The sequence below is a fragment of the Semicossyphus pulcher genome, unplaced genomic scaffold, assembly GCF_022749685.1.
Source record: "Semicossyphus pulcher isolate SPU_LCO1_2020_fin unplaced genomic scaffold, fSemPul1.0.p SCAF_6, whole genome shotgun sequence".
NCBI classification, from domain to species: domain Eukaryota; kingdom Metazoa; phylum Chordata; class Actinopteri; order Labriformes; family Labridae; genus Semicossyphus; species Semicossyphus pulcher.
This window is the reverse complement of record NW_027211737.1, coordinates 17,331,651-17,354,278: the sequence shown is the minus strand read 5'-3', so window position 1 is coordinate 17,354,278 and position 22,628 is coordinate 17,331,651. Positions and strand designations below refer to the sequence as shown.

The 22,628-nt window shown below is 39.8% G+C and overlaps 4 protein-coding genes and 1 long non-coding RNA gene across 5 annotated transcripts; 3 read left to right on the top strand and 2 right to left on the bottom strand.

Annotated features, from left to right (window-relative positions):
• The first annotated feature begins 256 nt into the window (after nucleotides 1-256).
• On the top strand, nucleotides 257-5,621 carry LOC138610474 (rab5 GDP/GTP exchange factor-like). The gene is made up of 9 exons (XM_069683236.1): nucleotides 257-495; nucleotides 1,142-1,328; nucleotides 1,739-1,866; nucleotides 2,644-2,795; nucleotides 2,882-2,951; nucleotides 3,040-3,175; nucleotides 3,264-3,358; nucleotides 3,872-4,128; nucleotides 4,220-5,621. The coding sequence occupies exons 2-9, from the start codon at nucleotides 1,171-1,173 to the stop codon at nucleotides 4,634-4,636; spliced, it is 1,413 nt and encodes a 470-aa protein (XP_069539337.1). The 5' UTR covers nucleotides 257-495; nucleotides 1,142-1,170; the 3' UTR covers nucleotides 4,637-5,621.
• A 184-nt stretch (nucleotides 5,622-5,805) lies between these two features.
• On the top strand, nucleotides 5,806-8,104 carry psmd9 (proteasome 26S subunit, non-ATPase 9). The gene is made up of 6 exons (XM_069683398.1): nucleotides 5,806-5,941; nucleotides 6,049-6,148; nucleotides 6,471-6,664; nucleotides 6,791-6,892; nucleotides 7,166-7,254; nucleotides 7,562-8,104. Exons 1-6 carry the CDS (start codon nucleotides 5,816-5,818, stop codon nucleotides 7,587-7,589), a joined length of 639 nt encoding a protein of 212 aa, XP_069539499.1. The 5' UTR covers nucleotides 5,806-5,815; the 3' UTR covers nucleotides 7,590-8,104.
• A 211-nt stretch (nucleotides 8,105-8,315) lies between these two features.
• gtf2h3 (general transcription factor IIH, polypeptide 3) lies at nucleotides 8,316-11,773 on the bottom strand. The gene is made up of 14 exons (XM_069683222.1): nucleotides 11,754-11,773; nucleotides 11,541-11,640; nucleotides 11,311-11,390; nucleotides 11,101-11,207; nucleotides 10,691-10,833; nucleotides 10,536-10,598; nucleotides 10,037-10,066; nucleotides 9,877-9,905; nucleotides 9,697-9,771; nucleotides 9,543-9,596; nucleotides 9,233-9,301; nucleotides 8,839-8,974; nucleotides 8,692-8,728; nucleotides 8,316-8,547 (listed from the first exon to the last, which is right to left on the bottom strand). The coding sequence occupies exons 2-14, from the start codon at nucleotides 11,548-11,550 to the stop codon at nucleotides 8,478-8,480; spliced, it is 903 nt and encodes a 300-aa protein (XP_069539323.1). The 5' UTR covers nucleotides 11,551-11,640; nucleotides 11,754-11,773; the 3' UTR covers nucleotides 8,316-8,477.
• A 297-nt stretch (nucleotides 11,774-12,070) lies between these two features.
• On the bottom strand, nucleotides 12,071-14,089 carry LOC138610741 (Rieske domain-containing protein). The gene is made up of 4 exons (XM_069683549.1): nucleotides 13,877-14,089; nucleotides 13,270-13,506; nucleotides 13,070-13,104; nucleotides 12,071-12,958 (listed from the first exon to the last, which is right to left on the bottom strand). The coding sequence occupies exons 2-4, from the start codon at nucleotides 13,478-13,480 to the stop codon at nucleotides 12,668-12,670; spliced, it is 537 nt and encodes a 178-aa protein (XP_069539650.1). The 5' UTR covers nucleotides 13,481-13,506; nucleotides 13,877-14,089; the 3' UTR covers nucleotides 12,071-12,667.
• Nucleotides 14,090-21,711: 7,622 nt separating this feature from the next.
• On the top strand, nucleotides 21,712-22,365 carry LOC138610978 (uncharacterized). Its single transcript, XR_011309590.1, has 3 exons — nucleotides 21,712-21,830; nucleotides 22,032-22,125; nucleotides 22,241-22,365. It is a non-coding gene; the product is annotated as an uncharacterized lncRNA (long non-coding RNA).
• The last annotated feature ends 263 nt before the right edge of the window (nucleotides 22,366-22,628 follow it).

Sequence of the window (22,628 nt, the reverse complement as noted above, 5' to 3'; positions counted from 1 at the left end):
ATATATATTTCATGAATTAATTGATACCATAAATAATCATGCATCGTTTAAGTTCAGGTTTCTTTTTGTTTTGTTTTTTTACAAGCGAGATTAACAACTGAGGAATGGGAGTCAGTCCTGGAAACCCTCCTGGGCCTCTATGTCAGGGTCGGTAATCTTGCGGAGATGCCTTTGCTTTGAAAGGTCGATACGGTGTCGCTCTCCCAACGTTACCACAAGGCTGTCTCCATGACGCTTTTCCGGTTGCACAGGTTTTTGAAGCAGCTGATTTCCGTCCTGTCTTTCGTTGGATCAACTTTTTATTTTGTGCATTTCGCTGCTTTTCCGTTTTGTTCGTTTAAAACAACATCACATTGACCGAGGTCTGAAGGTTAATCGTTGTCGGTATACATGTAATGATCAGATTGTGTTATTTTTAAACACCAGAAGGAGAAAAAACACTCCGATGAGGAAGAGCTCATCGCGAAGTTAACTTATGATTTCACCAGCTGACAGGTGAGGAGGCATATTAATGATTGAAATTCTTATCTTTTTGTAATTATTTTTTTAATTACACGAAGCTACGAGGCACGTTTTACCGTTTATCGATTTGTGTTAACTATAAATAGTTCTCAGTTTTAGCTAGCAGACGTTAGCTAACGTTAGCCGGTGGTTCTTATAATCCCCTCAGCTGACTGTCAGCCACTGCGGGGTTCACTGCTGTCAGCTCACAGCGTTAGCCAACACTCACATTCAAGCACTTTCATTGTTATTTCAATTGGGAATTTAATATAGGAGTGAACAGTAGACTGTTAGCTCAGCTTCTATGAGGCGATTTGCTTGTATTATTAGTTGTGAAATGGTTTCTAAATACCCTAAACAGTCTTATAAAAGAGTAAATCCAGAATATGAAAGAAAAAACTGAATGCCAACTAATCTGTACATTACATAACATTATACAGTTTTTTATATTTCTGCTCCAGTTAAAGTAGCAGTCTTTTTTCTTTAAAATGTGAGTGGAGATTTATTTTTTTAAGTTACTCAACTAAAAAATATTATCCCCTATTTTATTCCCTTATTGGCAAGAATCATAAGGAAGGAATGAAGGATTAGGAACTACGAAGTATTTTTTTGTTCAACACATTTTTGTTGTGTCCAATAGGTGGGAGAAGTACCTGAGAGATCCTTACAATGTGGACAGATAAGCAAAGAGGAATCAGAGTCTCACAGCAGGAGCTGCTCTGCAAGAATGATTGTGGGTATTATGGAAACCCTGCATGGCAAGGCTTCTGCTCCAAGTGCTGGAGAGAGAGAGCACGTCCAGCTGGAGCCCAGAGACAAGACACAAGGTAACCATGCTGCATATAAGGAGCATTAAGATCATTACACTATAGCCGGCTGTAGTGACGCTAACATGATATCAACAGGCTGGTGTTAGCAAAACATGATAGAAAATGTATAATTTCCCCGTTCATTTTTACCTGAATAGACTATGGAGGACATTGTTATGAATATGAACCATACAAACTAATGAGGTTTGGTATACCAACTAGATATGTAAGAGAAACAACATTGACAATACAATGATTGCTTACACGTATATTAAGTAAATAATAATTGACTCATCAGTCTAGATGTTTGTTGATATAACTATCATCTTATACTGTATATTCCCCTAACTGTCAGCTTTTGGAAACTAGTGTGGTATTAGTTTAAACTGGATTAATGTTCGGCTGACTGATGATGTCATTCTTTTCAGGCCAAGCAATGATGGAACTCCTCTCACCTTCTCCAAATTTGAGGAGAAGAAAAGCACAGAGAAAGGACGTCGAATTAATACAATGAGGAGACTCTTCTGGGGCAGTCCATCACCTCCAAAACGTCAAGGTAGTTCGGTTCAGTGTTCTTAGCTCCATTCTTTCCAAAAGTATCTGCAATCCTTTAGGTTTTGTTGCCTTATGGTAGAAATCCCTGTATCAGCTGCTTCACCATATTTGTTCAGACACCATCTGTGTTTCCTAAGGGTCAAGAGTAAAGAGTTGTTGAGCAAAAGCAACGCAAAATAACAAGAACAAGAAAGATATGAAAAGTCTTATTTAAACACTACAACAACTAAGAGACCTTGTAACCACAAGGAAAAACAAACGCAACATAGAAAAGCACCATCAATTTCTGGCCTGAACTGCAACACCATAAACTTATGTATTAGCTACTGTATTAGTACAGTAGTTGATAGTTTTCATCAAACTGCTTCATACAGACTGTCCTTGGGGCAGTTTCAGCAAAAGAATGAGACAACAATGGAGCTATTTTTTTCACTGTGCATTAAACGGGCTAATTTAGCAATTCTGCTTTGTGAGATTGTACACACACTTTAATAGAAATCACCAGACTCCTCTTCATGAAATAATTTCTAATTACATTCATGTAATGACCAAAAGAAACTACCAAATACCAGACCACTTCCTATATTGTCTAATACACGGAAAGGCTTCCATGTGCATATATAGGGGAAGTGTAGTGCCCTTATCCCTTTAGGATCACAACCAACCCAAAAGAACCTGCAAGACCTGCTGCCAGGAACTAAACCACAGACAATGTAACCTTTCAGATTCTTAATTTTTCAGATATGAAAATGAAACGTACTACATTTTGTCTCTACAGAGTCTTCTGAAAGCTATATGAATGTGTTAAAAGCCTTCCAGAGACTTGAGCCCGGGGACTTCACCGGTTTCCTAAAGATACTTCGGAGCCCTTCCTCTCAGCGCTTGCAGTCCAGATGTACAGCTTTCCTCAACACAATGGAGGCGTACCATGTACTTATCTGTTTACAAGATTAACATTAGTCTTCTCCTTGATTTGTCAGGGCTGTTCTGATCGGCGTCTCTCTGTATCTTTACAGCATCTTCAGGTCCAGAAGCAGTCAGATCTTGTGCAAGATTTCTACCAGTCCTTTGCAGAACATTTTAGCGGTGAGTGGAAATTACTTAAACACTTCTTGGGTTGCATATTCAGAAAACGTGACAATATTAAAGAACTGAGTTTTCTTTTAATTTTCAGGTTTTCCTGAGGCCCAGGTCACTCAGATTATGGAGCATGTAGAGAAGCTAATAATGACGCGGTTGCACAAATGGGTGTTCTGCCATGACAGCTGTGATGATGAACAAAAGGACCTGCTTCTCCAGAGGAGGATACGGTAATCTTTATATGCAAGTCACATGTTTTGTATGTTATGAAAACCTCTACCTGACACCCTGCTTGACACTGCTGTCTTTGCTTTGCAGGTCTTTAAACTGGGTAACTCCACAGATGCTGAGTGTGCCTTTTCCTGATAACCAGACTGCAGTCACAGGCGACCCCTTCCTGCCTGCTATAACAGGTGACTCACAGCTGAAGTTATGAAGGAAACAAATGTTTTGTGAAATGTGCTTATTTATTTTCTGGGGGAGAGGTAGATGAGAAAATGTATATTACTTCCACACTACAGTTAAATGAAAGGCTGGGTAGCCCACCCTTAACCTTTGCATTGTTGTTTTACTTGTTTTTCTGTTGTTGTAATGATGTTAATAAGTGAGCTTAAGAAGTGTTGGTAGGCAAATCTGTTTTCCTTGGACAGAGCCAGGCTAGCTGTTTCCTGTTTTTACACTAAGCTAAGCTAACTGGCTTCTACCTGTAGCCCTATATTCAAATGACAGACATAAGAGTGGCATTAGAGTGGTATTGATCTTTTCATCTAACTCTCTACCATTAAGTGTGTATTTCCCAAAAGGTTGAACTACCCCTTTAAGCTCATAAGACAAAGAAGTTTTTCCCATTTGCTGTAAACATCATTCAAATATCTGCCATGCTTGTCTTTTACATGTTGTCCTGCTTTTTTTTTTTTTTTAAACAGCTATCATAGAAATGGATGCCAAAAGAGCACCTCAGGACAAACTTGCATGTGTGTCCAAATGCAGTCAACATGTCTTTGAAGCACTCTCCACCTCAAACAGTGAGCCTGCTAATGCTGACGACTTCCTGTCAGGCCTGATTTATGTGGTGCTGAAGGCCAATCCACCTCGCTTGCACTCGAACATGCAGTATGTAATCCGTTTCGGTCTCCCTCACAGTCTGATGGCGGGAGAGAGCGGCTACTACTTCACAAATTTGGTAAGATTTTTGCATAGTTACTCATCCAGCATTCACCACAGAACAAGGTCTGTTGATCCTTAAGGAATTGCCCTTGTTCTCCCTATTTTAGTCTTGTGCAGTGGCCTTCATTGACAAGCTGGATGGACCAGCACTCAACCTTAGTCCAGAAGAGTTTGATGGCTACATGATGCGTCAGCGTGCTCCAGCTGTTAGAAACAAGCGGCTGCAGATCACCAGTGACACGCAACACTTGTTAGAAGAGCTCCAAGGCAGACAGGAGAAGCTGGACCAAGGGATGGATGCTCTCAACATGCAGCTCCAAGAGTGGGTCCAAGCAGTTAATTCACAACTGGATGAGGCCACAGCCCAGTTTGCTCTGGTACAGAAGGAGATAGCGGCTCAGACTGAGCTCTCACAGATTTCATTGTCTTCATCCCATGATGCATCGCTGCAAGGAGATAACAAGGAGGAGTCGATGCTGGTGCTTAAGGATCAACACACAGGTCCAAAAGATACAGACTGTTAGTTATGTTAACAAAAACACCTTATCTGGTACTTGACTCTTTTTAATCATCAGCACTAACTATTGAAGCATACAAAACAAGGTTTATATTCCAAAGCCACATTTGCACAAGTTCTAACCACAGAAGCATGAAGGAAAACTTCTTGAAGGAGGCATTATCACAAAGCACACAGAAGTTTTGTAATGACTGTTTTAAAACATGATTTGCACTCCAGTGTCAAGGTGAGGGCCATTAGAATACATTCCACGTTATGGTAACATTTGTGACCAGAATTAATATTAAAGCACTCAGGGTACTCAGCACTTCGGGCGAAGGACCTAACACTTAAGGAGGGCCTATTTGATATTCACTTTTTTCTAATAGACTACACCAGTGTGCCTATTTGTTGACTGCTGTGAAATGTATTAATATACATCTTGGATGAGAGTTATAGAGCCCAATAAGTTAGCGTATTTACTAACTGTAAATGTTGTTTTTCCACTATTCTGTAACTGTTCAATAAGCTGCCTTCATTGTCCGTACAAAGAAATACCCGGTGCAAAACAACTTGTAAAACAAAAGGAAAGAAGGTTATATAATTATCAATAATTATATTGAGTCGACTTATATGATTTAATATATAGATTTTTTATGTTTTCCTTTTGTGCTTTTATGAGCAGACTACTAATATACTGGGTATGTAGATAGTTGAATCTCTTGTTTAGCTGGTTTTCATATGATTAATGAAACAGTTTTAGTATTTTCTCATTTAACAGGGTTGCTTCCCTTTGATTATTCGAAAATAGGTTGTGTTACGTTTTTTTTTCTGTTTAATGTTGGTGTGGGTACAGTGGAAAAGACAGGTATGGTCAGTCACATAAAAACATTCATTGATATACTATAACGTAAACTCAAGCATAAGACTGTTATACTGAACATGCTCTCATTGCTAAAGATGTAGTGCGTTCCTATTTCATGTGTTTTATGCCATTTACTGTGAATGTGAAAAATAAACAAAGAAATTCATATTAGCAGTTTGTTGAATATTAGTGCGTTTTTTCATCGTCCAGTTGGGGGCAGTGACGCACCCACAGTGCCGTAAACCTATTCAGAGAAGAAGAAAGCGACGTCACAGAATTCGGCGTCATACAGGAAATACGCTGAATTCAGCAGTGTTTTGCTTTCACAGGCAGCGAGCAGCCATGAAGATGACAGAGGAAACCAGTTCTGGAAAGTCTGAAATAACTATGGAGGATGTTCAAAACCTCGTTAAGAAGAAAGATGAAATCGAAGAGCAGATAAAAGCTTATTACGATGTTTTGGAGGACGTAAGTTTGTCTAGCAGATCAGTTAGATATACATTGAACCCACGGGCATAATTTATGAATGTAGTTAAAAACTAAACATGTATTTCTTCCTGACGATATGTTGACAGCAAGGTGTCGGAGTTGAAGGTCCCCTGGTTGACGAAGAGGGATACCCTCGAGCAGATGTTAATTTATATCAGATCAGGACAGCAAGACACAGTATTTCATGTAAGCAGCTGCGTGTTTGTTGTTTCTAGTGTTTTCTATGGTAGCAGGTTATGTTTTCTCACAAGCTGTAAGCTACTTGTTACTAGCTGATGTTATTACTATAGCTGCTTTTTTTCTTGATTATTCTTTTGAATATCTAAAAAATAATATAACTGTGCAAAATAAAAATTCCCAAATACATTAAGTTACACCAAGTTGACTCAAATATTTGATTTGGGAATTAAGTACTCATTGCAGTTCTATATCAATACATTTCTTACCAATACATTTCTCTGTTTATAAGGAAGCGTTTTAAGAAGTTCTCTTCAATAATGTCATTTAGGCCTGCAGAATGATCACAAGGCCATCATGGCAGAAATAGAAGAAGCTCTGCACAAGCTGCACGCTCGAGAGAAAGCCAAGCGGGAACAGGATGAGGCAGAAGCCCAAGGGGAAGCGATGGAGCAACAAGTCACCCTTCCTCCACCCTTTGCACGTGTGGATGCTGTGACACAAGGCTCACCTGCCTGTGGTGCTGTGAGTTGTGTAGTTTACTTTTTTTATCTGGCTTCCGTTGAGATAAAACATCACAATTCATTGAATTTAAGACACAAAAAATTGCTGTTTTTGTTCCTATAGTAACTGTTTTTTTTACTCTCAAAGGGGCTCAGAGTTGGTGATGAGGTCATTGAGTTTGGGTCTGTGAACACAGGGAACTTCCAGAACCTACAAAACATTGCTTCTGTGGTGCAACACAGTGAAGGGGTAAGATACTGATCCAAACTTCTGCTGCCTTTCTTTTTTTGTACAGCAATAAAACAAAAAGGTTGTTTATCATATGCGTTGTGGTTATTGCATTGTTTTGTGATTCAGTTTGAGGTCTAAACACCAAAAGTATATAAACGCTTTACTAGATAGAGAGAGATGTTGGTTTGAATCAGTCTTCTGGTGTTCATGTTGAATTCCAGAAGACTGACTTCAGAAAATTATGTGTTGCTCAACATATGCGATATTTAGTCCTGTCATGTCCTTTTACAGAAACCATTGCGTGTAAGTGTCATCCGGGATGGCCAGAAAGCTCAGATGAGCCTGACCCCACAGCGATGGTCAGGCAGAGGTCTGCTGGGGTAAGTGCAACAGAGACAATCAGAATCATGTATTTGGATTGAGACACATTCAACAAATGAGAGTTTAGTAGAGTAGCTGATAGTTACAGGCAAAACTGTGCAAGCAAAGCTGCTGAAATGCATCTAGTGAGCGGTGCAAATATGTCTTCACTAGTACATGAGTTTCACTTTCACAAAAGGCAGTGATATTGGTAAAATATTTTTCGTACATCCACCTTAAGATGCATTTGTGAATTGAATAGCTGTCTGTTGGTATTATCAGGTATAAAGTGGTGCACATCAGTTATAAGCCTGTCCCCTTTTTCAGATGCAACATTGTTCCCATCCATCGATGATTGCTGGGACATTGTCCAGACTTTCATCAATCAAAGCCCTTCCTTCACTTGCATCAGCCCTGGGTGGTTTCACACTGACTTTGTACATACTGCAGACATTTCTCTCTGTTTAATTTTCCAAAGTACTTGTGTTAAAAAAAAAAGAAATGCTAAGTTTGCTGAATGTGAGCTCTAGTTTACTCATTGCTACCTTACACTATTTTGCTATAATCCTACATGTTCACACAATTGACTGTTTACATTAAGTGAGGCTCTCAGAAGAATGGATTCACTCAGCAAATTTCATTGCAATTGATTTCCCATTCCATTAATTGATGAAGTTGTAATTATGGTGTAAGAATAACACTAAAGATAATTTGGGGTTAACCAAGAAAATCCTAAAAAACTCCTGGAAATTTGAATTTGTTTAAATATCTTACCGTGAACTGAAGTGATGATCATATATGAAAAGCAATCGAAATAATAAGTTCAACTTTGGTACTATCAATAAAGGCTTATTTTCAACAATGCTGATTTTTTTTGAGTACACTCAGTATTTCTTTAAGTTAAATACACCCTCTCTTGTTTGAAAGCTTCACAGTATTTATTTAATAAAATATTTCCAGCTCAATCCATCACAAGAACTGATTTTGTGAAACAGAATTAAATAAATATTTTCATCTTGACAAGATTTTAATAAATGCAAAAAGTGACACACAATTCTCAGAACATCGAGTGTGATTTTTGTTTATTATATAAAAATGTAGATCACAGAAATGCCAAAAGTTTGTATAAAAGCAGTACCTTACTTACATGTAGACTGAGCGAACAAATACTCAGGCCACATGTTTAAATGGTATAGATGTTGACTCTTTGTATGTATTGTTATTGAACTCTCCAGCAAACACATCACATGGCCTGCTTGAGTTTCTTCTTTTTGGGCTTGACCATCTGTGGTAGTTGGATTTTGAAGGCAGTCCTAAAAACAAAAATAGTTTACATGATAATGCAGACAAAGTGAACATACTAATGACTTAGTTCAGATGTATACCACTAGTGTTCAGAGAAAATAGGTATTCAAGATTTTTGCTTCAAGATATCGTATTATTAAAAAAAGACTCACTCGCAAGTTGTACAGATTGGACTGAAGTTGCAGAATACTAAAAGAGAGGACAAGAGAAAGTTACTCCATGAAAACAATCATGAACTGTTGCTTTTGCCTGTATAAGAGACACTGTTGTCATGTTTCCTTTCACTGTGAATCACTTACTTGACAGACAAACTGAGCACACATAACCGATCTCAATAAGGTTACGATGGCAGAAACATGCAGCTCTGTAGTCCACATGTGCAGGTGGTGGCAACACCAACTGTGAGCGCTGCTCAGAGTCGGGCAGGAACACCCACTGTTTAGACAACACAACAATTAACACAAAAAAGCCCTTTCTACCCGAAGATGAGATCGATAATACTTTTAAAAACCTTAAGCACAAGGGTCAACTGCCCATGGAGCTGTGAGTCGTGAACTTTACTTTTGTATTTGGCAGCTGAGTCAGATAAATCATCACAATTCTTTAAAGTAAACACATAAAAAGTACCTGCTCGTAAAACAACCTTTTTAATTGTATTGCTTTGTGATGCATGTATGGGGCCAAAACACTCACCAAAAGGTACTGTGCAAGGGCAAGTTTCTGTGGTATCTTGAGGTACAATCCTCCAGTTATATCGCAAGCCTGCAAGACAAACATGAGGGTTTAAAAACTTGCACACGAGGCGCGCACAACACAACAAAGTATCAAAATACCAACCCCCATGATAATACAGAAAAATGTCAACACTTAAAATGGATGTAGATAGTCTGTCTAAGATAAACTATTCCACATGCAATTTAACATCACTGCATAGGTAATTTTGTATTCTCAGCATCAGCCTTTCGATGCCATCATGATATAGGTATTTGTCAGACAAACGTACCTGCTGAAGGAGACCTGAGTCTGAGTCCAACACACAGGCATCTATCAGGATATTCTTTTTTAAACACAAAAGAAATTGTTTTTTTTAAATAAAGTTAAAGTTACAAAAAGTAAACAGAACAGAAAAAAATATCAGGAAATATCAATCATTTTACCTGCTTCTGGGCAGCAAAAATTACATTCATGAAGTTCATGTACTGAAGGGCACAGTCCTCGGCTGCTTTTATCACCTGGCCGGTAAAATACAGATATGTTATTGTTATACAGTATGTTATGTTACATTATCACTGGAGTAAGACAAAACCACTCATGAAATAAGACCATTTACTGCTCACCAATATTCTTGATTTCATCTCCTGTCCAACTTAAAAAAGGGGAAGGAAAAAAGGGAATACATTACAAACATTATATCATATTGTACAGGAAAAACCATACCCACTGAAAAGTATTACAGGTAAGCTTATTAATAAAAAAAAGTGTATGTAATGTAATTACCTTCCAGCTCTTTTGAGACCCTGTGAATATCTTAACATTAAGGGATTAAAGAAAATATTGATGTACTATGTATAAAAAGATAATGATGAGAAACAATAGACATTTCTTTCAGCTTTTCCAGCAAATTAAATTATCCATAAAAAAACCATTATGTTGCTGACAGATTAAAGACACCAAGCATCAATAATAACACTACATTTGATCATATAAGATAAATCTTTTAGAACAGAAAAAAGTGCAATAATTACGAAACATAATCTCTATTTACAGAATGTACATGGATTCCGAGGTTCCGAGATTGTAACACTGTTTTTCTCATGCCCAGTGGTCCTTCTTATGCACTGTAGATAAAAATAAGAATAAATTACATGAACTGCACATGTAATAATAGGATTTTTGCAAAATAGAGAAGAGATTTGCTCATGAATACATTGTTTAATGTCAGTCATTTATGTATGTCAAAGTTCCTTTACTTATTTTTAACAAACTGAAAGGATACAGCAGAGAGCTTTGGCAAGCGATCCAGCCAAGAGAGTATCAGTTGAATTTCCCCTTACTTCAGCTGTAATCACATCCGACACACAGTAAATATTAACAAATAACCAATACTGTACATGTTGTTTGTTAATTATACCCTCACAAAATCAGGCTTACTTTTTGACATTACATTCCTGATCTCCTCAGCCATTAGGTTATTAGCAACTGACAGGAGTTCATATTTTCCATCCCCGCTCAAGGCTGCCTCGTCCCCACCAGTGTCCCCGCCATTCCAGCTCTTAGTAGGAAACAGGAAGTGACTGAAATAAAGGAAAGAAGAGAGGTGTGTATAAGAAATGAGAGGAGTGGCTCATGACTGTTTAGTAGCAAGGAAGAACAGACAAAGTACTGCTACACAAATATCTCTTTATTTGTTGGACTTTATAATGCATATTTATGCTATGTAATTTGGACTCTGACAGTTCATCAGAGGAGTTTAAAGAGAAAATCCCTCTTTGATTAAACTTAAGCAGTGATTTTTGTATCATCTTTTAAACAAGCAATAACAGCTGTCAATGCATGGTTACCTGTCTTGACAGTGGCTTGCGATGACAGCCAGCTTGTTTGTCCTGGTCATGGCCATGTGGGAGTTTCCCATCACCATGACTGCATCCAAACACTTGGACAGGGTGAACTGGACGCAGATAAGAAGAGGTGGTCATTGTTAAGACTCAGGCATTATTAAAAACTACACTTTCTTTTCAACAGTCAGAATAATAAGCACTTAATCGAACTACCTCTGGCTCACGTTGAGCTTGCTGCCCCCACCATATCGGATTCACATCCACGACGATGACCAACAAGTTAATTTCATCCTCTGAAGAAAATTTGGAAACATTTCAACATAATGATGCATTACTCAGTACAAGCTAGCCAGCTCCTTTATAAAACTGTAAGCGAACAACACAAGATATGACAATTGTTAAATAAGTAGCGTTTATTACCACACAGACTAGGCAAGACATACCTGATGCCATCACGGTAAGATATATCTGAATCTCAAAGACCAAAACGGGATAACTGTTGTTGTCCTGGAGCTTTATCTTCTGTTAGCTTCCTTCTTTCACCTGAAAATGTACACAAAATTCAGCGTTTTGAAAGCTAGATATTCTAACAATGTATGGTTGGATAAAAACCGTGATATTTATGAAAATACAGTCAGTTTCACTGCACATATTACCCACATCAGCCATACTGAAAAGCATTTGTGCGTCACTAGACTGCGACGTGCTAAAATTTCTTCTTCTTCTTGTTTCCATAGCAAGCTAAATTACACACAGTGCACTGCTGCCACCTAGCGTCTGTTTTCTGTAGTGTTCACTACAGAAAACAGACGCCCCCCCAAAATCCAAAGTAGACAGTAAAGATATTTACTGTTATACAAAACAGATGGAAGCAGGAAACCCTCAAATTTCAGAAACTGGAACCAAAAAATGCTTTATTGCATTTATTTGCACACAATATTGATTCAGTTATCAAAATATACTACCAGTAATTAATTAAGAATAGGTCTTTACATCTTTAATTTAATTCTGCTAATGATAAAATCAGCACTATGCAACACTTGGTGCAAATTGGAGCTGCAGTTATCAACACTTTTCTTAATTAACAAATAATCTGCAAGATGCAGTAAAATCAGATCAAATCCATCTACTCTGTAGGAGCGTGATATTTTGCAGTTCTTATGTTGTTCTGTTCTAGACTTTTAGTTGAATTGTGTTTAGACGAATTTAGCTGTATATTTTGACCAGTGACACAATGATATTCTTCATATCATTAACCATTTCAAAGGGACATAAAAATGACCAGTTGTGATTGTTTTTTGTTTTTTTTACCAAAAATAAATAGTATCTGTAAAAGCCCTATATCCATCTTACAGTATAACCCCCCTATACATATTTTCTTTATGGTTCCACATTAAACCTTTAAATATTACAGGTTTACTGGCTCATGCTCTTTTTTAATAACAATTATAATTATGACAAACATTTTCTAACAAGGTTTAATAGGCTTTCAAGTGCATGACAACAAAACATACTAAATCCTCCTGAAAGCACTTTAGTACTTTTGGTTGAACAATCTGTGAGTGTCTGGCTATTTCGTGGCTTTGGGTTTTGGCTGGGTCTTCAGAAACAAAGTCCTATATTTCTCAGTTTGGTAGACATCCGACTCGATGGCCTCGCTGGAGTTGTTTAGTGTCACATACACATCCCCGTTGACCTCAGTGACCTTGTGAATCCTCTGTTTGACACCCTTGGAGCGCCACTGTGTTCTCAGGGGTTTGGCTGTGGGATTTTCCACAGCCTGATAAAGTCCTTCACCTTCTTCCAATGTGATCTTGTACTTGTGCCATGGACATATGATACACAACAGCCCATTAAACTCCTGGAGGTGATTAGAGATACAAGAAAACTAAAAATGTTTAAAGGCATTGGATGATTGGATAAATGCAATACTTTTTCATGACAATATTCATATAAATAGTAAACGACTTACCTCAATGTCTCCATGTTGTAGTGCACCACCTGAATCTGTAAGACAGACAGTAGTCAATTTTTTACAGAAATAAGCCATTAAAGAACGTAAATTCCACCCTTAAATACATATTAGGATGATGATTTTCAACATCTTTCTAAATGTTTGTTCAAGAAGCATCTATAGCTTTAGATGAATTATAACATACACACTGAACTTACGGTAGCAGTGCATGTCCATGGCATGAAGCTTCCCCTGGTGGTACAGGACCAGTACATCTCTGCATCCATTCACTAGCTTGGTCACACGCCCAGCTTTGACAATGTCTTCTTTCCTCCCAATGACGTAGGAGGCAGGGGGAGATGAAGACAAGGAGGGAGGAGGAGAAAGGGAAGAAGAGGACGCCGGAGAAGTCTCCTCCTCTGAAGACATGTCGCTCAAGTCTCACAGCAAGTTTCCTGCATGAATAAGAATAAAGTTTGAAATGACGTTTTGTTTTGGGGACATAATTCATGGCAAAATAGATCATGATGAATGTTGTATTTTATGTGAAATACAATTCACATTAAAAAGCTTATGAGACACAAGAAAATTAAATTAATTCTTAATTCGTTCACAGTAAATGTGAGACAAAAACGAGTGAGAGTCAGGGTCAGTGTCAGAAAGAGAGAGAGAAAGATCGTCTCGATGCAGTCAGATTATTTTAGGAGCACATGATCGTCTGAGCCTAATCAGAATGAATGAAGTCCACAGAAACACACCATAAGTTGACTCAGAGGGGTATATTTTCAAGCCTACCTGGCCAATCAAAGCATTAAACCCACCAACCTTTTATAGCGCCTGGTGACATCTCTGAAACTGAATGTCTCCTCTATGATCTTTGTTAGAACCCCCAGTCTTTCTCACGGCATGGGTTTGGTAGCCTGGAAACCGGTTGCTGTTGATGCTATTTTAGCTGCATGTCCAGGGCAACGCCTGACTTTATCTTAGCTAAAATTACACTCACAAAAGTTCTAGTGCTTTATCTATATAGAAAACAGAACGGTTGTATTTATTGAGACGTGTAACAAATTGTATTATAAAAGATACACGTTAGCGTTTCAAGAAAGCCACTGGTCTGCTGGGCTGGGAGAACTTGTGTTGTGCGTTACTTCAAAATGTGTCCCTAAAGAAACACGGGCTTATGAGAAGGTTCTATGGCCACTTCCCCTTTACGGCTAAAGTAGCTGAACATTGTTGAACTAAAGTACAACGTGGTTTTTAATTATAAACACATTAAAAATATATATTTTCAATCATGTAATATACAGCACAAATTATTATGGAAGATTTGGGACGTAAGGGTAAAAACAAAATCTATTTAAGTTGACTTTTTTTTCTAAACAGGAGGCTTAAAAATTGCCAGCTTGCAATTGTAATATTGTAGATTGCACTTTTATGCTCATGTTGACATACTCTATAACCACGTCCCATGCGTGCTATAACTCTCATGTTTTATTCCCATAGTCGCCCAGTTCTCAATTCCTATACAGTGTGTTATGCAGCCAGTGGGGGTAAATGCCTTAATCGTTTAGTCTGAGAAGGCTGGGAAGGCTTTTTGTCTTAGCAGGTTTGTTGGTGGGCATTAAGCCCTCTGAGGGATTATCGCTCTCTTTCATGCTGAACTGAGCGTAATTTAACCGGCTGTTCTTTACACATTCTGCATCTACGTCTGATGACATGTCTCATTATTTTCTCATAATTATTGCCTGCTTGAACAGGAGCTGTGCTCACCCAGCGGGAAAAGAGGGCGTCCTTTCTAAACGGTTGCTGTCGTTATGGAAACGTGCTCTGTGTACGGAAATAGTAGCTAGCAACTTTGTGAAAAATTAATGCACTTTGTAAGTTCAGATAAAACCGTCGTGTTTACTTAGTTTTTCTTTTGCTGCTTAAAGGTGTGGAGTGAATCAGGTAGGATAAGTTTTCTGTTTCTCTTTGACACTACACTACACGCTATACAGTTTGTATTTTCATACTTTATGCTAACCAGAGGCACCACTTTAATTGAAATTATGTTTCTTTTCATTTTTAATGAATAATAATAATTTATTATTACAAACTTTTAAAACTAATTTTAAAATGACAAACTTTTTGTTCTCACAACTGACACCCACTGCAATGGTGTCAGTAACCCACTTAGCCCTTATTAAATTTAAACTGCACTGCCTGTCCCACTGTAATTCAATTTGCAGAATTAGCAGTTGCTGACACTCAAATCCCAACATGTCTTCACTGTGGCCCAGCCTGAAGGAAAATACTGACCACTTGGAGGGTGATGATTTAAGCAGTGAACTGTTTGATAAGCACAGTAAAGAATGGCACCCTGACTTTATGCATAGAAATGACGAGGGACTTAACCAAGTACCATTTGGCAGGATTATTGCAGCTGCCATTCCATCTACTGTAGAAGTCAAAGATGCAACAGTTGCATGCGTGTGTCGGCTATATTTATCATATTTGCTTCAGCAAAGAAATGTGTGACATGACTGCACTGCGCTGCCCCGGCTCCATCCTGACCTAGTGTCATATTTCAGCATCACACCAGTGTCCTGTGCTTTGCTCGCAAACGCACCAGTGCAGTGTGGTTGTAATGACAGAGTGATCGACCAGACCACTGGCCGTCAGCCTCTGACAGAAATCACTGAGGGGAGAAAACAGTGTTGCTTCTATAGGCAGCTTAGTAGAGATTCAAGCCTGAGTTATTTCCTTTGTTTAATATAACTATAGTTTTACAGTAATTTGCTTTGTGTGACTGATGAAGAGACTAAAGCGACATGTCTTCTCCAAGGACAGGTGGAGTGGAGTCAAAGAAAAAGATAGTGACAAGGAAGAGGAGGAAATGTCATTTTGCCTGCATGAGTGTCTGAGAGCTTTGGGGCTGGAGCATCATTATGACAGGTAAGCATAAATACTCACAATACATACAAACTCAAACTTCCATGAGCCTCTCTTCCTCTAACCATCTGTCTCCAACTGTCTCCTGTCATTCAGGTTTACCTCAGTGGGTATTCATCGTGCCACCCACCTTTCAGCACTCACCATGGAGGACTATCCCATCCTGGGAGTCTGCTCTATGGAGGACAGGACTCGACTCTTTCATTTGATCCAAATGATCAAAACTCTTGACCTGGAGAGCCTTGAACATGAGGATGGTGATGATTTTAATTACACTGCTGATGGTGGCGATGCAAGCTACATGGATAGCAGCTTTACTTATGATTGTGGAGATCCTGACGAAGAGATGTATGATGATGAGGATGAAAAGGATGCTGCTGTAAGTAAGTTTAACACAGCCAGTTTTTCCAAATCATCATGCGTTCGCAGACTTGATTTCAGTGATGAAAGCATCAGTCATCATCAGAAGCTTTATTCTCCTCCCGTCCGCAATCTTTATGATGAGCCAGGCCAATGCAAAGGATCAACCATACCTGTGCAGGTTGACTGTAACACTGGAAGTGCTGTTGTATGTAGCTGCAAAGGGAACAACAACCACAGGCTGGGTTTCTGTAGTCATAAATCTGACTATCACACAGGAGAAAACAACAAGCCAGACATCATAAAAGGAAATTCCATGTATAACTCTAATTTCAGACTGTCAGGAAAACCAAAACCCAGGCCTGCATTAGCGCTATCAAAGAGGACAAGCAACAAAGTAGCTGGGAATAAAGAAAGAAACGGTAACTCTGAGAAGGAAAAACTCCTTAGTAGTATTGACAGCACATCTGAACACATATGTAAGCCAACACCTGTTTATGAATCAAAGAGAACAGCTGGCTACAACTACGGACTACCTCTGAGTTCCCCATCTGCTCCAAACAAAAAGTAAGTGCCAATACTTTGCATTGTCCTCACTGCTAGCAAATTAACATGTTGTAGACAGCTATGGAATATGTATTACATTTATTTAACATGGCGGACATTCAAAAAGTCATATAAAGTATTCAAATGGCTACAGTATTGAGATGAGGTGTCCAGTTCCTCCATCCTGTTTTGGATTGTCTGTGACTTGTTTGTGTTGCAGGCTACCTGGAGGACAGCGCATCAGTGTATGTGTGAGGAAAAGACCCCAGACACGCTCAGAGTTCAGGAGAGGAGAGGCAGATGTTGTCACAACTCCGAGCAGAGATTGTGTGATTGTCCATGAGAGCAAAGAGGCTGTGGATCTCACACAGTACATACTACAGGTAGATATTATGAAAAATCACTGTTTGTCAAGTATACTTACTGCAGGTACAAGTAAAGATATAATAGCATCATCTCAAATTAAAAAGGACTATATCTAGCTGTTGATGTTGAATAAAGTATGCTGTTTTTCCTTGTTCATTTGTCCGTGCAGCACAGGTTCTATTTCGACCAGGTATTTGGGGAGGAGAGCTCCAATGAGGAGGTGTATCGAAAAACGGCATATCCTCTGGTGCAGCACATGCTCAATGGGTAGGTTGACATTAATCTGGTGGTACTGATGGAGGGCTTATTCAATTGTAGGTGCTCTGGCTCCGTCTTTCCTAACTAACTTTGCTCGTGTTGTGTGTCCACAGAGGCAAGGCCACCTGCTTTGCATACGGCCAGACAGGTGCAGGGAAGACTCACACCATGCTGGGTTCATCTCCTAGCAGACCGGGGTTGTATGCACTGGCAGTCCAGGACATCTTTGCACACCTCTCCATCACACACAAGCACTCACCCTTGCTCGTGTACGTCAGCTTCTTTGAGATCTACTGTGGTCAGTTGTATGACTTGTTGGACCACCGGAAAAGGTGTGTTTATGTCAGTGTGATACAAAATAGACCTAGATTTCCTTCTTCTTAAGGAATCTCCCTTTCAATCTCTCTCCTTTCTTTTCTTACTTAACAAGGTTATTTGCCAGGGAAGATGGGCAGAAGGTGGTTCACATTGCTGGACTGCGTGACGTCAGAGTGGACTCAGTCAGCTCACTGCTGGAGGTGCGCCTGTGTTTGAATATTCGCTCAGGTCCATGCTGTGGTGTTTAGTGGTGTTTCTGATAAGCACTTTCTTGACTGTTGAAATTTTGAGCAATCTTACTTGACAAATACACAACAGTGGTGAGAAAAATGTGTGATCTTTGAAGTTTTGATTGCATTACAACCGTTTTTTGCCCCCCAAATTACGTTGTACCATGATTGACTGAAACCTTGCCTGTCATATCTAACTTCTTTCCTTAAATCTCTCTTTGTCGCCACAAAAAACACTCTATAGTAGTTTTAGGTGCTTTAGTATTCAGTGGAGTGCCAAAGTAAATATATATATATCATGGATCACAGTCAAATATCAGCTCTACAAACAACTCAGTTTGGCTAGTAATATGCTGATATGATAATAGACACACCAGCAGAATCTTGAGTTCCTGAAATAGAATTGAAATATTTCCTGAATAGAAAAACTACATTTTCTTTATTTTTCTTTATTTCTAAAGTAGTGACAATCTCTGCAATCTCTTTGAAATCTCAATCTCGCTCTTTCCTCCTGCATTGCACTTCTAAAGGTGATTGCACAGGGCACAGAGGAGCGCACGCAGGGGATGAGTGGAGTCAATCCACTCTCCTCTCGTTCCCATGCTTTACTTCAGATTCAGCTCAGAGGTCCAAACCAGCAGGTAGCTGGTAGGTGAGTGACATGTGTTTTAATATATTGTGGAGTTATTACTGTCTACAAACCTTCGGACAGTTATGTGTTTTTTTCTTAAAGTTATTGTGAAGAAGATCAAATAAGCCTGGTAGCCTCTGTGTTTGTGTGTGTGCCTGTAGAATGTGGTTTGTGGACCTGGCAGGAAGTGAGAGGGCGTCAGATACCAATAAGCCAGACAGGCAGAGTCGAATGGAGGGAGCTGAAATCAACCAGAGTCTGTTGGCTGTAAGCTACACACACTCATTGTTCCATAATCAGAGATTGCACCCAAAGTCAGTGATGGGATAGTGTTACAAATTTTCTTATTTGTACATTTTTACTAGCTGAAAGAATGCATCCGGTCCCTTGATCAAGAGCAGTCCCACACACCTTTCAGACAAAGCAAACTTACTCAGGTACTTGTACAACTGGCTGTTCCATTGGTTCTGTTGTGTGTGCGTTAGATATACAAGTGTGCATAAATATCATGGTTGATTTTATTTATCCAATTTAATTATAAAACTCTCCTGTGTGTTCTGCTTCATTGTTGTCATTGTAGGTTTTGAAAGACTCATTTGTTGGAGACTCAATGACATGCATGATTGCCAACATTTCACCTGGTCACTTAGCAACTGAGCACACGCTTAATACTTTGAGATACGCCGACCGGTAAGTTTGCTTTTACGACATGTGTGCGATATGTAATATGGGATAGTGGCTAAGAACAATCATTGGCTGCTACTTGATATTGCATGTACTTGATTTTTCATAGTGTGAAGGAGTTGAGGGGGCAGGGTGGACGAAGAGCAGGAAGAAGAGGAAAGACAACACCCTCCCCCAAACGGAACCTGTCAAACAGCAGCAGCAGCAGCAGCAGCAGCAGTAGTGGTCTTGGCATCCGAGGGAAGAGTCCACCTAAAAAGCCAAAGTTAGGGAGACAAAGAGAGGCCTTTGGCCCTACCACACCTACCGTGAGGTTGGCCACAGGAGATCCAATTCTCTGCTCCACCCCCAAGAACAGCAGATGGAGAGAGGACACGAGTGCAAGAAAGGGGATTAGACTTGAACAAATTACACCAGTCAGAGGTTTGCATGGGACAGGTGATAATAGGGAGAGAGCAGATGGGTCAGAAGGTAGAAGAAAAGAAAGGTTTGGAGACTCTAACACTGAAAACGTCAGGGACCTGAACCAGCAAAGCACTTTGAAAGAGGGAAGAGAGGGAGAAAGAAGACTGATAGAGCAGAGAACACAGTTTGAAAGCAGTAGAGAGTCATCCACTGAAGCAGAAAGGCTAAGGGTGACAGATTTACAAGAGGCTGATGAAAGGGATATAGAGAAGGAGATGCATCTCAAGCGGTATCACGAGCAGCTTCAGCAGTTTATGCCCTCATCTGCGTCTTCATCTGTCCATCTCTTCTCAACTTCTACAGGTCTTTCTTTCTCTTCCTCCAACACTCCCTCTCTTTCCTCTGTCTCTCCATCCATGTCTTCGTCTCTCCGGCACTCTTCACACCTCTCAGTTTCTGCCCCTATGTATCAGGGTTTGGAAGAGGTTTTAGATGCATACAGAGCAAGAGTGAAGGTTAATAGTGATGGCAACAGAGGACAGTGCCCTTTTGTTTCCAGTGGAGAGGCTGGCTTACATACTGAAACATGTCCACGGTACACTAAATATAAGGATGAGGTTGGTGGTGGTGACTCAGTTGGAGGAGATGTAAGAGTAAGGAAGGAAGACTTGAGGCCAGCTGGGATTGAAGAAGGAGGGAGGAGGTGGGCTTGGGTGGCAACAACAGAGACAGAACAGGCAGGCGGCATGACAGGTGCAAGGCCAGCTGCTGTAGAGGCACAAGTGTATTACAACTGTGATTCAGAGGAGAGGAGAGAAGTGGGTGTGGAAGGCCTAGATACCTCAGATATCCCAGCTCATGCAGTGTGGAGCACAGAGGAGTATGAGAGCAATGACACCAGCAGTCTCTTTCACCACCCTGCTGTTGAGTCATCCCATGTAAGAGCTCCAGCAGAACGACCACTCTCCCCAGGGTGCGAACACACCCACACACTTCCAACCCCTGAAAAACTCAGTGAACTTCCCCAGAGGTTAAATCATGTCCGATGCACCTCAAATGACCTGCAGCTACCATTGCAAAATGCCCAACTGAGAGTGCCATCAAGCAGCTGTAGAGAAGATGCTAAGGCTAATAGAAGACAATTCTCAAATGCTCATTCAGCTGCACTACCTCAAACCAATCCTACCGCACAGAATGGATATAAAATACCAGCTGAGCGCCTTCGCTTATTATCTGAAAATCCAGATGACACTCAGGCACACACCAATCCAGAGGTCAAAGTCAAAACGTCAGTTTTACCTCAAGAAGAAACTTCTACAGATTCTTTCAGCCAAATCATGGACCCCCTCAGTGTCTCCTTACTTCAAGTGGACCAACAGGTCGCCACAGCCTCGTTCGTCAAAGGGCAACTGGGCAACAGCTCACTCCACTGTCCGCTTGATAATGGAAGGAGAGAAGATAAAAGGAAGGTAGTGGAAAAAGACAGTCTTGCATATGAGGAGATGGCAAGCAAAGTTGTAGCGGATGAAGATGTAGAATTTCGCTTGTCTCCTTTGGCGATGCCGCAAGGGCAAGGGGTTATGCAGACTTCTGTCCAGGACCAAGAGAACAATCACAAACCCCAAACCAGGCCAGCTATTGAAGTCCTGGGCAGCAAAGCCCCAGCATCCCCAATTAAACCCTCCACATGTGCTGCTTCTATGCAAACTTTTATCCAGCACTCCATCTCATCATCTGTCCAGAAATCTAGGAACACTGGTTCACCCAGATCACACAATACAAAGACAAATGGAACCTCCAATATACTGCCACACAATGTGCACGTCAGACCTGCTTTTTCCATTTTAAAAACACCACCAGATAATGTCTTGGGCCAGTTGAAAGCATTGCCAAAGCAGTGTCGCACAGTTAATTCAGTCCCATCCAGCAACTCCAACATCGCACTGCAAGCAAACAATCTGATAGAATCAAATATTCAAGGGATCACTTGCAAACAGGAAACTGGAAACATGATCCATCTGCCTATGCTGGAAAACTTGGATCACACCAAGTAAGTATTAAAAAAACTCTGAATTTTGCTTACAGAATAACCTTAATGTCTGCGAGGCGTAAGTTCCAAATGATAAAACCCTGTAATGCTGAAGGGATTTTAAAATCTAGTTACATAGTAATCCTACATATAAGATACAGAAATCATACAGACCTCTTTGATGATAGATATGGAAAACCAGCAATCTAATCCAATCTTTAGGTGGCGTGTGGTCCAGGCCCACTGGGAGCAGCTAGAAGAGATGGAAGCTTTATGGCATAAAGAGGGGACTCTCCTGTGCCAGTGCCCTGATATGGTAAGGAAATCTCAAAGCCACATTGTTTCTGTTTCTTTCTTTTTAGTAAATTGTACATTTTGAATTGATATCACACTCTTGTCATTCCTCACTCATGGTCTCTCTATCTTAACAGGCATTTGAAGAGTATGTTCACAAGCTGGAGGAGATTATGGAGAGAAAGTCTAAGTGTGTCCACAACATGATAGCTCAGCTGCAACCACATCTAAAATTCAGTCATAACCAAGCAAACAAGCACAACCAATGAGAAGAAAATCATAATCAGATTATTTTCTTAAACTGAGCTAATAAGTGCTAATTAGCAATTTTTTAATGCAAACTATAGTCTGAAAAACATGCCAGCCATGAAAAGCCATGTGGTTTATGTGCGACAATACATTTCTCACTGACAACTGTAAATACAGTCTAGATCTATATGTGTTGTTTTAGTTTGAATAATGTTGAGGTGACTTCAGGTTAACACCACGGAACCAGAAATATACTGGATTATGTATTAGAAAAAG

What these genes read in the sequence shown, in the direction of transcription:
- LOC138610474 (XM_069683236.1), top strand. Translation starts at nt 1,171, where the DNA reads ATGTGGACAGATAAGCAAAGAGGAATCAGAGTCTCACAGCAGGAGCTG. An exon ending in GCCCAGAGACAAGACACAAG is followed by an intron (nt 1,329 to 1,738) that starts GTAACCATGCTG and finishes CATTCTTTTCAG; the next exon opens with GCCAAGCAATGATGGAACTC. An exon ending in ATCACCTCCAAAACGTCAAG is followed by an intron (nt 1,867 to 2,643) that starts GTAGTTCGGTTC and finishes TTGTCTCTACAG; the next exon opens with AGTCTTCTGAAAGCTATATG.
- psmd9 (XM_069683398.1), top strand. Translation starts at nt 5,816, where the DNA reads ATGAAGATGACAGAGGAAACCAGTTCTGGAAAGTCTGAAATAACTATG. An exon ending in AGCAAGACACAGTATTTCAT is followed by an intron (nt 6,149 to 6,470) that starts GTAAGCAGCTGC and finishes AATGTCATTTAG; the next exon opens with GCCTGCAGAATGATCACAAG. An exon ending in TCAGGCAGAGGTCTGCTGGG is followed by an intron (nt 7,255 to 7,561) that starts GTAAGTGCAACA and finishes CCCCTTTTTCAG; the next exon opens with ATGCAACATTGTTCCCATCC.
- gtf2h3 (XM_069683222.1), bottom strand. An exon ending in AGATGAAATCAAGAATATTG is followed by an intron (nt 9,772 to 9,876) that starts GTGAGCAGTAAA and finishes TTTACCGGCCAG; the next exon opens with GTGATAAAAGCAGCCGAGGA. An exon ending in CCAATCTGTACAACTTGCGA is followed by an intron (nt 8,548 to 8,691) that starts GTGAGTCTTTTT and finishes TTTTGTTTTTAG; the next exon opens with GACTGCCTTCAAAATCCAAC.
- LOC138610741 (XM_069683549.1), bottom strand. Translation starts at nt 13,480, where the DNA reads ATGTCTTCAGAGGAGGAGACTTCTCCGGCGTCCTCTTCTTCCCTTTCT. An exon ending in CATGGACATGCACTGCTACC is followed by an intron (nt 13,105 to 13,269) that starts GTAAGTTCAGTG and finishes TCTGTCTTACAG; the next exon opens with ATTCAGGTGGTGCACTACAA. An exon ending in TACAACATGGAGACATTGAG is followed by an intron (nt 12,959 to 13,069) that starts GTAAGTCGTTTA and finishes AATCACCTCCAG; the next exon opens with GAGTTTAATGGGCTGTTGTG.